Raw genomic sequence first — 12,057 nt, 5'->3', positions numbered from 1 at the left:
GATAGAATCGGTGCCTATTCTTCGTTAAAAGAATCAGAACTATTTTGAAAAATGTTTCGATAAAATGAATTATATTTGCGTATGGAACTGAAGAGCCGCAGCTTCACATCTAAAGAGCCGCATGTGGCTCGCGAGCCGCAGGTTGCCGACCCCGGGGCTATACTACCATAGATCATAGATGTCATTATGATTTCTACAACTCGCCCAAGAACTTTATTTTGAAGAACAGCCTTTCTGAAAAAAAAAAAAAAAAGATTTATATTTTAGTTTAGTGCTTAACTTAATAAAGCCCGATAGTCCGATAGGATTCTTTATCTATCCTTTCGCTGATTTTCGGACAAATATTTCTTCTGTTAGATTAACAGTTAGATCTAGATCTAGATTTAAAAAAGTGAAAAAAAAAAAAAAAAAAAAAAGGACGCAGTAGGCTATCTCTCACTCATATTTTTAGGTTAACATTTTTAAGAGGAGTCACCATTTGGGGTTTTTGGCACATCGGCACAATTTAGACCATGTCGTGGAGTCACTTGTTAGAACCATTGTCAAAGATAGTCATGAATAAAGTGTCGAATGAACATCTCTACATATCAATATAATGGAAAATCAATATGAGTATTAGCCTACATTGATCTACCTATAGAACTTCAAGAGTTGCATCCCGTGATAGCTCAGTTGGTAGAGCGGAGGACTGTAGATGTCATCTTAGTAATCCTTAGGTCGCTGGTTCGAATCCGGCTCGCGGGAACGTTTTTTTTCACATGTATTTTATTTTATTATAAATAAATAAATAAATGTCAACGACGGGCTGATAAAGCAACTCATGTATAGAAGAAGAAAACAAAGAATATGGTAACAGCAGATGATCGTGCCGCTTTGTAAAGGTAACTTTCTTTTTAAATAAGACAAATATCTAGAATGTAGAAAAAAAAAATTGATATGCATATGACATCATATGATATGGGCAGGGCATCTGTTAATTAAATCCGATTAGAAGTACAATGAAGGCTGAACATACTTATATTAACTTATATGAACCCTGCTGGACGAAAGTGAAATTAAGCAGGGTTTCCTAGATCTAAATCTAGATCTATGGGAAAGGACCAACAGCGAACGCTTTTGTGCCAGTTTTTAGTTTAGAATTTATAGCTCCGCAATAGTTTAACTTATTAAAAAAATGAAAACATCTGCGGACTCCTCAGCTATTGGGCGATAAAACTAAATTTGATTCTTTTTTCCATATCAGCTATTAAAATTATAATTCAAGTCAACTTGCGGTAGGGGTCAGACCTAATCAGCGAACGCAATTTTCGCGGGAGTCATAATGAGCGAAAGGCCGTAAAAAATAGCGAAATAGCATGTTAAAATATAGGAAATTATGCTTCAATTAGTTCTATCATCTAACTTCTTCCATGAAGCATTTTAACTATTGTCCTCCCTGTGGCATTAGGCCTAAATTTGTTTTCACTTTCTCGTGCTCCACATCTCCTTTCTCTGCTTGGAACTGATGTCTATATAGCCTACGAAACTTGTGATCAATTTTTTTTTCTTAAAAGAAAGAAAGAAACTACAAAATTCTATCTCGCCACCTTCCTATAGGCTAGTCCACGTCGTACTACTCTCCATTTCATAAACTCTCGTTACTGCAACTATTCTTTTTTAAAGAACTTATGTTCAGTGCACTTAATCACCATCAACTCGATCTCCCCCCCCCCCCCCACACACACATAAGCTGATTGACCCAAAGGCAGATCCCGAATGCGATGGATTGATGATGTTATGGAGACAGATCTACAACAGCTTGGGTTTCGGGCATGGAGACGAAAGGATCAGGAGAGATCTTGTAATTTTATACATGTATATTATATGGTAACTCTTATATTTATTACTAAATATATAGTTCGCGTTTTTTCCGATCCTGAAATCGAATATTTTCTCCTGGAAAACTCTTGGAAATCTCCTGAAATCCTAATCTCAGAATGGTGGGGGAACCCTGTGAAAATGAATTCTGCACTTCTTTTAAACATTTATACACATATTAATATCATTAATTAGTAACAAGAGGTTAACCAGCCAGTTAAAAAAAAAAAAGGAGGACGGCAAAACAGAGCCCCCCCCCCCCCGTATAAGCGCTGTTAAGATCAACTGAAGCGTCATTTCACCCTCACTGGCATAGAGGAAAGTAACTGCCAGCAAATGACCTCTGAGAGACTGTTGGAGAGCTGCGAGTCAAACATTTTAGACGGAAAGAAAATGCGGGAAAATATGCTGGTCGCAACTGGTCGTAGTCATGTGAAACACGTAGTGATGCACTCATCCTTAATCTTCGAAATCCAAGACATTGGGTTAAGGTTAAAAATAGGCCTATTATTTTAATATTTCAGTTTACAAACAATAACAATAGATAAGACAAAAAGAAAAACAGATTAAATCAGTAACTAAATTATTATTAATGGCTTTTTAAGCTTATATAATAGGGGTTTCGCTGAATAGGTTTTCAGTTAAAAGGGTCATTTTGAGCGAACACCCCATAATATTTTTTTTTCAACGGAATGAATAGCCTTAGCTATTCTAGCAAACTATTTCCTCATCAATTTAGAAGCATAATATGCATTTTTTTTTCGGCCGATGTCCATTGGTGCTTTAAAATCGCCTTAAGTTCGGACCTATTCTCGTTTATCCGGAAACGTTTTGAGAATGAAATTTCCATACATGTCAACTTTGACCTTCAGCTATGCTTTATTTTATGAGGGAAAACGAAAGTGACTATGTGGGAAATGTAGAAAAATGGACTCTTTGTAATACCATTTTATTAGTTCTGCAGTTACTTTTGAAATAAATAAGAATGGATAAAAATTACGGGGAGGTGTTCGCTTTATATGCCATTTCGCTGATGGGCCTTATAGATATATGTAGGCATGTGTTTATTGTATTTTCTCTACAATTGTTCACTATTGTAGCAGTAAATCTTTTTATTTTAGTATAGATTTAGTATGATATATATTATGTGTTTAGAAAATAACGAAAAGAAAAAAATAAGTACAAATAAACGAAACTTTAAAAGGGAGATAATTAACTTAGTTATATTATGTTCCTGTTTCGCCCCATCAATGAATGTATCGTAAAAAAAATAAAAAAAAATAATGTTAAATGTAGGAATGTAGGGTATTATTAATTATATAGATCTAGTCAGATCTAGTTAAGATAGAGCTAGATCCTGTTTTAAAAATACAAATCTAGATCTAGAGACTTGATGAAAGATCTATCTCGAATTACAATTGTTATATAAATTTTAAATATTAATATTACTAATTTAACTAATAATTACAACCTGACTCGCCTGCCTGAGCCTCAGGCTGAGGCAACTTAATAAACTTTTTTTTATAATAAAATTAAAAATATCTAGATTTATAAAAATTTTTAATTGATCAATTAGTTGAATTAGACATCTATCTAGAATATTCTAGACTCAAGTGACTCAACTTACTTTTAGAACTGTCTTGACTCTTGTCTGTCGACTTGTCTAGGTACAGTCTTAAGTTTAATTGAGTCTAGGACTAGGTCTACACTATAATGACTATATAGTTACAGTAACTCACTACTGACTACAGTCACTACACTATAGCTACCCCATTATGACCATACTCATGATACTGACCATCATAGTCTATTGTGTAGAATCTGTACTGTATCATAAGAAATGATAAGAATCTATAGTTTAAATATTAAAAATCACTCTCTCTTTCTCTCTCTCTCTCTCTACTCTACTCTCTCTCTCTCTCTCTCTCTGTTTTGTTTGCAATAATAACTTAGTAATGGATGTTTTTCTTGCGTTATTTTCCTGCGCATCAAAAACCGGGTTTCTATGTGATATCACACAAACCAGATAATATAATCTATTGACTTACTGTATAACAGAAAACCATACAGTAAAGTTTACATTCTCGTAGAAGAAATATATTATATAATAAATAATTATAATATATTACCTCTTATTTATTTATTATAAATATATATTATATATATAGATCTAAAGCTTAAATACAAATGTTCCCTATAGTGGCTATAGACTTCTGTATTTTTTTAAAAGCATATTATATATATTTCTTTCTCTTTTCCTAAAATAGCCAATAATAAGAACAATCTGATATAAACTTTGTCACATGTAAATAATGAGTGAGTCTGGTGTGAATGTACACTTTGGTTTCTTATAGTTATAATGTTTTTTGTTTGGTGTAATGCACAAATTGTAAGACAAATTTCCATACGGACAATAAAGATTATTATTATTATAATTATTATATATATATATATAATTTAATATAAAAACAAAATAAAATCTTTGCTGCATAACTTAGTTAACTAATAAAACAAAATTGATATTTTATAAGTAAATTTTTTTCTTGAGAACTTGAAATATCGTTTTATTTGCTATTTTAATATTTTTTTTTGGTAAAAAAAAATACAATATTATACTTTCCATCGCAGTGTAGCATGAGTGTCATGAATATTATAATTATTGGACCAAGAATTTGTTTTGGAAATGTTTTAATCTATTCACAAATTATGCAAACCTTTATTTTCAATATTTCAATATAGAAGTGATAAGCCAAGGAATAGTCAAAGATGTTATGTAGGACATTTTTTATTTAAGATTGGGGGACATTTTTTTTATTTAAGATATGGGGAGTGGGGATCATTAAAATGAATGAAGCGGTTCCATTTAAGAATTTAAAAAAAAGGTTCCAGCCAAAATAAACAACAAATCATCATCAACTAGTTCAACGTTGCTAAGCATGAGTATCAGGATATTTACGGACCAAGAAAAAAAAAGTTTCTGGCCAAAAAACAAACATACAAAAACAACAACAACAACGTAGAGCCTAAGGATACCAGAGATTGTATACAGGACTCACTTTTTGTTTTTGGGGAGGGGGATCAAGGACAAAAATTATATGAGAAAAAGGACCAAAAGTATATGTGTGTTTGGTGGGTGCTTTATAAAGCCAGCAATTTCAAAATCTATGTAGGCAAACATTAGGATAGGGCATGGTACAAAAATAAAGGTGGGGTGTGGGTTTCTTTGAGAAAGAGAAGAAAGAAGAGTGAGAAAAAGTGAGTTTAAATGGAAGCACATTATGATGTGTAATTACAGAAATAGGGAGTGTGTCCAGAGAGCGCAAAGTAGGGTTTTTTAGAAGAATAAAAAGAGAGAGAAAGAGCAGGCCATCACAGTTCAATATAACAGAAACTAGAATTCACCAGCTAAAAAGTTTGTTTGAAGGAAGTGCAGGCCATTTTATTGGAAGTGCAAAAAAGGGAGGGAAGGTTTCAGCCCAAAAGCCGCCAATAATAATAATAATCTTTTTTATCCATAAGGAAATTTGTCTTACAATTTTGTGCATTTCACATAAAAAAAACATAATAACTATAGAAAACCAAAATATACATTCATGGGAAAAAATCAATGGGCGTAGCCGGTGTGAATATATTTATATATATTTATGTATATATATTATATATACATATATATATATATTCCTTACTAGTGATGGGCAAAAATTAACTAAAAAGTTAGAAACTTTTAGTTTAACTAAAAAAAATTAGTTAAGGCCATTGTTTAACTAGAAAAAAAAAGTTTAGTTAAAATCGTAGTTTAATTATTTTTTTTTAGTTACTAACTAAAAAGTTTAATTAAAATTTGTAAAACTTTTCAACATGTGGTCAGGGTTGAAACGCACTCCCTGTTTTCTGGTCATGTGATATCAATAACTTTGATCTGTTTTCTGGTCATGTGATATCAATAACTTTGATTTTCAAAAAAAAATGATGCAGTTAACAACTATCTAATAACACAGTCTGCATTTGAAGAGTGTAAAGTAAGATCCGGGTAGAAATTATGGGAGTAAATATTTGCACTTGAAAGTAGCAGTATTATAAAATGTTAAACATTTTTTGCCAAAAGTTTCTATGCAGTATTATGAATGAGGTTGTTCCGAATTTTTTTGTGAGCCACGTGGAGGTGTTTAATTTCTGTTTCTAGTGGGAATCTGATTAGTGAGTTAGGTCAATATTTAGTGATTTTAATCAATTCATTTACGGCAAACAATATTTTTTTAACTGCAGGAACATCAAGTACACCCTTTTATAGTCTTTAGACTTATTATTGAGATCTATTAAGTCTAAATCAACAGCTAGGCCTATATAGATCTAAAAGCATTAGGGTAACCAACTCTAGAAAAAAATCTTAATCCACACCCTCTCTGACCATAAGTAGACTGTGTCCAACTGATTTTAACAACCTGGTCAGCTAGATTTACACATGACCACACGTAGGCCTAGTGTATTGTACATGTGTAGTTGATAATACTGCAAGACTACCCTGCATTAAGCGTTATGCAATAGTGTTTGCTTAATGTGGAGTGGTCAGACAAGAAAATAACACACTGGTGTGGCTAATCAAGCATCTTCGTAGATATATCTTGACACTAAAATAGTTATACACCCTCCCTGCCCAGAAAGTAAATAGACAGTGTGTCTGACTGATTTTGACAACCTGGCCAGATAGACATACACGTGTAGGTCTATATAGTGTACTGAAAGTGCTGTAGGTCTATATAGTGTACTGAAAGTGCAGTCCATAATGACAAGATCACCCAGTTTTTTTCCCTTGTGCGTTTAACAGTTATGCAATAGAGTTAGTTGTATTTTTAGTGGTCAGACAAGAAAATAGCACATCGGCATGGTTAGTCAAGCATGTATTTTACACTATAAAATAGTTATACAGGTCAAATATTTTAAAAACTCCAATGATTTTGTTTCTATTTCTTTGGATACTAGATCTAAATTTGAAACTCTGAATCTATGTTATTTAATGAGATTTTAAACGTTACCAGTATAAGTAAGATTTTCCGTTATATAAGTTAATATATTTTTTTAAAAAGAGTACCATTATTTTCTAAAGGTTTTAATTCAAGGCAAAAATCACATATTTATTTAGACATTTAATTTTATTGTGCATTAACGTTTATGTAAGAAACATATTCCTTAATACTGATTTTATTATAGATAAATATTACTAGAATGTTAAAAGAATAAGATCGAACCGTAGGCATACATTCGGATGATTATATCTATATAGGTCTAGTTCAACCCAGCCCCCCAAAAAAAGTTTGTTATAGTTTAATTAACTTTCTTTAGTTTAATTATCTTTTGAAATTCATGATAAAACTAATTGTTTAACTACTTTATTTTAGTTGAAAACTATTTTAGTTTAACTTTTAAAAGTTAGTTTAGTTCCCATCACTATTCATTACTTAGATTTATATTGTAGAGTTCCATATTTAGACTGCTAGATCCAATTAACCTAACATTCTAAATAAATCTGATCTTTCATGAACTAAAGCTAAAATTTCATTGCAGTGAATAATTGGAAAAATGTCCAGACAACAGTTGCAACAAACTTTGTTTGCTCCTAATGATGAAAGGCTTATTACCATGATTTCTGTTGCAAAAATGCCTCGAAAGACTAATCTGAAAAAGAGAAGCAGTTTACTCTGTGCAGTGTGTAAGTAGACTTGTCAACTTATTTTAAAGGAAACAATGCCAAAGTATAACATTAGCAGTCTACTTAGAGATCTACATATTGTTGTGTGCATTGTGGCTGGTTTGTTGTCTCAATCAATGGTCCTGGGTTTAAACTCTGCCCACTACCATGCCCATTGTCCCATCAGAGATTTGAGTGAGATGTAATAATTTTCGATGCTGAAGCAATGTCTTAAACATGTAAAAACAACAATACTTTGGCCACACCACTGACATACTTTCTAAAGTTTCATAAGTCTCACATTGTTATATTTGATTAGGTGATTGATATTGTACTTACTTTGAGCTATCAAAATTTGGTTAAAATTTAGAGAGAGCTGACCCCTTGTAGTAGTTCCTTAAATATTAGCGCATCATGATTTTTCTAGTCTCTTTTATGTCACCAATTGTAGGTTTGTGCCATCTTCTACCTTTCCCCAACTCATGTTTATGCAAATCAAAGCTATCTGGAATAATCTTATTTCCAACATACATTTAACATAACCTCAATTATAAGGATAGTTGACTGCCTGCTGGTCAACCAATTGTGTGCTGTCAAGTGTGACATAAATGACGTATATAACACACTCATATGACAGCCATATAAAAATATCAGACATTTGTCGCTGGTTGCATTACCTGAAAAAATCATCTAGTCCAATAGTATGACTTCTTAGCAGTTTCACTATGCACTGTGGTTAGAAGTCTTGAGATAGCACTGCATCATGGGTAGGATATGTCCTGCAGGATGGGCATCACTGTTATAGAGAATAGTGTTCTCCATGCTCATTATATCTTTACGTTTTGTATGGCTTGCTATCTATATGTGTTACAGTTAGTGACACTATAAGAAGTTTATTATAAAGACATTTGAAATTTTTAAAGGTCATCAATGAAACTGTATGTGTAACCCAATTTTAATTGTCAAGGCATATTGACTTGTGAATGCATTTTTTTGTTTAGACAAGTTTTGTGACATAATGTATCAGTTTCACATAGCTGTGTTGCAGTCCTTTCATATATCCTTTGGTTACCATTATATGGTGCATAGTGGTTCAAATGCTTTTATGTCATTAGAGGGATGATTCCGAGTGAGAAATAAGACAGCATGAATTGTTTTGTTATGTGGATTTTATAAAATACTATCAACTTTAATCTAGAAATTGTTTGTGTATTTCATTGCTTGTAATCTTATTGGATATTTAATATTATTAATGTTCTCAAATACGATGTTCTCTATTCAAGTGGCCTCTAAATGTGCATTTATCTTCAGTCATTGATTGATTTTCCAGTTTGTGACAAATTTTCATTCTTTTTTACTAAATATTTATTTTCTTTTAGTGAACACAATGGAGAGTCCTGCAAAGGTCTATATATATCACCTAAAGAAAACAGATCGTGTGGATGGATACAAGAAAAAAATGTCATGGCTTTTAAGAGATTTGAAGACACTGGATGGAAAATCTGCAGAAAAAGTAAGTAGGAGCCTATGTTAGTTATTGAAGCATATCTAAATAAAGTTTTAATCATAAATAAATCTAAATAAAATTTACACATAAAAGCATATTTAAGTAAAGTTTTATGCATAAAAGCATATCTAAAAGTTTTATTCATAAAAGCATATCTAAATAAAGTTTTAATTGAATAAAGCATATCTAAATAAAGTTTTAATCATTAAAGCATATCTAAATAAAGTTTTATTTATAAAAGCATATTTAAATAATGTTTTATTCATAAAAGCATATCTAAATAAAGTTTAATACTCAATTTATTTTCAGCCCACCACTGAATTTGATCTTCACTTTTTTGAGAAAACTTTTAAATGGTCAGCGTCAACTTTAGAGGAAAAAGAAAGTTTTATTTCATCTTTGTGGAGAGTATGTTGCAAAATCTTCTTATCTTATCTGATAGATTACAGACGTTACTTCAATAAGGAAAATAATTATTTTCTATGCATTTCATGTGTCAATCTAGTCATGCATGGTAATCAATGATTTAAACTCTGCTAAGTCGTTGGTTTTCCTGGCTGACTAATAGAGACATAGTCACTTATTTTTTTATCTCAGTGCCTTACAACTCAAAAAGGGACAGTGTTATTGTCATTTTTACAAATCCATATCGATTATTATGTGTTCATAGATTAAAGAATTTTGAAAAATATTTTATATATGATTTACAAAAGCAAAGATATTTACCATTTCTCATTTGATTTAGGAGGAGAGTAGTTATAAAACCATTGAGCTAGATATGGACAACATTTATATTTAACTAGATACAATATGTTATAGGGATTGACTTGTAGTGTGCGTAATCAAAGACAAGAATCAGTGCAGAATAAATAAAACTTTCACAGTTACACACTAGCTCCAATAAACTTAATAACTAATTAGTCATTTCACTGCAAAATATAATTTTATTTCAACATTTTAAAAAAAATCAAAATCTTTTCTAGAATTTGAGCTGAATACCATAAAGTTGTCTGAACTTTGCATTAACCCTTGACCTTCATGTGCATTAATCCAAAATAACTTCATTAGAGATGTACTATTTTAAAGTCTCTTAAATTAGTAACATACCTATTGATTATTCCTTCAGAGTTGTGATCAATATTTATTAGAGAGAAATGGGTTAGTTATATAATTGCACTCATTTCTAATCACAATTAGTCATGGCCACCTAACTATACATACAAAGGTTAAAACAACTTTCTACATTGTGTATGCATTTAAGAAGTATGTAAGCTTACATATTACTTTTTGTTTGGCATTTGAGGGATACTTTTTCCATAAGTTAAAAATAGATTTATGTAGATTTATGAACTAAATATTAAACAGTTTAGCACAGACTGCTTTAAATAATTCAAATATCTTAGGCACGAAACACAATAAATCTTCTTTTATTGTTGTGTAGCTTAGCCACAGATTTCTTATGCAGAGGCCAGAATTTATAAATGTTCAAGAGAATTTACTTGAAGGTTTGTTTTGTATAGAGTTCATTTCTTGTGTACATTTATTTGCACTTTTAAAAAGATAACTGTTTATTTGTATAAAGTTTAATAACAATAATTATTATTTTATCAAGGAATAATTGGTTTTAAATAATTTAAAATAATTACACATATTAGTTTTGTTTATTGAAGCAACTTTTTAAAAAATTGGTAATGCAAGACTTTGTTTATTACAAAGCAATATTTTTCTGAAATTGTTAAAATTGTGTGCAGATATCAAGGATCCTCATACGATGAGGGAAAAGTCTCAATCTGTTGATGACATCTCCATGGAAGCTGAAGATTACCAAGCTATATCTCCCAAAGAAGAGTCTGACCTTGAACTTCTAATGTCTGAGTGTCAGATGGCTATAAGTAATGCGGAATTATTCACTGAGCAATTATCCAAGCAGTTATCTGTCTTGGATGGGGTAAGGCTTCATAATAAACATTGCAGTGATTGTGCTCAATTTATCATCTCTTTATATACCTATAGTGTTAGCCTTACTGACATAAAGACAAGTGAAAAATATATTCCTTTCATTTGCGCTGCCTTTGACAAATCCTAAAAATCATGTTGCAAGAAAGAGTGTGTAGCACTGAGATACTTGCCTGTAAAGGTCTTCCCAGCATTTCACCATCCTCAGACAATGCCACCTATTTTGTCTTTCTCATGTCTGCTATTTGGATGATGATTTTATCCCAAAAGTCACAAGGGCAACTCGACATGGGTACATGAAAAACTGGTCCTCGGATCCCAGACAATGCCACCTATTTTGGCCTTCTCATGTCTGCTATTTGGATGATGATTTTATCCCAAAAGTCACAAGGGCAACTTGCCATGGGTACATGATACCTGGATGTTATCTAATAGTATCTCAAAACAGTGGCTATTGATGTTGACTTCTGGGAAGACATAGTGCAGAACTGCATCAGGGGCTCTGCACTCACAAAACAAAAGTTGTTCTATGACTGAAGTAGGTCAAAAACAAGTGTAAGTTATTACAGTTGATAAAGAAAATAATCATACTGACATGGTCTTAAGAGAGTTTATGCACCATAATAGCTGTTTTAACCCTGATATCTTCATATAATATTTGTATTTAAAAAAAAACTCTTTTAAAGAAGTCACAATTATTTAAACAATTTTTTATTAGGCCAATATCCACTCGATTATGGGATCAGAAGATCAAGTTTTAAACTTGATGCGCTTGTTGGATGATGGCATCAAAGAGGCTGAACAGATTGAGGAGAAGTTAGATTCATATGATAAAATTTTGGCTGTAAGTACAGGAACTAATAATCTTTTTTTGTTATTGTAGTTTCTTGTTTATTTTTAATGCAGAGAAACTGTTCCAAGTAAAATTAAATACAGAATGTAGAATATCTTTCAATGTATAATGAACAATTAGTATTAATTGGGCATTTGAGTCGTGAGTACCATGCTCATTTTGTTATCTGAAATCATTTAGTTAGTAATTCTTTAAGCT

The 12,057-nt window shown here is 31.6% G+C and overlaps 1 protein-coding gene and 1 non-coding gene across 7 annotated transcripts in view; both read left to right on the top strand.

Annotated features, from left to right (window-relative positions):
* Positions 1 to 657: 657 nt before the first annotated feature.
* Trnay-gua (transfer RNA tyrosine (anticodon GUA)) lies at positions 658 to 744 on the top strand. The gene is given in 2 exon segments: positions 658 to 694; positions 709 to 744. It is a non-coding gene; the product is annotated as a tRNA-Tyr (tRNA).
* Positions 745 to 3,067: 2,323 nt separating this feature from the next.
* The window catches only part of LOC106059406 (exocyst complex component 1-like), a 28,735-nt gene continuing 19,745 nt past the window's right edge, over positions 3,068 to 12,057 (top strand). For 3 of the 6 annotated variants that reach the window (XM_056039308.1, XM_056039309.1, XM_056039303.1), the window contains exons 1-7: positions 3,143 to 3,162; positions 7,420 to 7,564; positions 8,923 to 9,056; positions 9,360 to 9,458; positions 10,492 to 10,555; positions 10,802 to 10,998; positions 11,725 to 11,850. In XM_056039308.1, the coding sequence (XP_055895283.1) occupies positions 7,435 to 7,564; positions 8,923 to 9,056; positions 9,360 to 9,458; positions 10,492 to 10,555; positions 10,802 to 10,998; positions 11,725 to 11,850 (750 nt within the window). In that variant the 5' untranslated portion in view covers positions 3,143 to 3,162; positions 7,420 to 7,434. Of the gene's footprint in view, positions 3,163 to 6,720; positions 6,743 to 7,419; positions 7,565 to 8,922; positions 9,057 to 9,359; positions 9,459 to 10,491; positions 10,556 to 10,801; positions 10,999 to 11,724; positions 11,851 to 12,057 lie in introns of those variants that run through there. The other 3 variants (XM_056039304.1, XM_056039305.1, XM_056039306.1) reach the window with 3 other exon arrangements.

Source organism: Biomphalaria glabrata, chromosome 8 (assembly GCF_947242115.1).
Source record: "Biomphalaria glabrata chromosome 8, xgBioGlab47.1, whole genome shotgun sequence".
Classification (NCBI taxonomy): Eukaryota; Metazoa; Mollusca; class Gastropoda; family Planorbidae; genus Biomphalaria; species Biomphalaria glabrata.
This window is presented reverse-complemented; position numbering and strand designations above follow the sequence as displayed.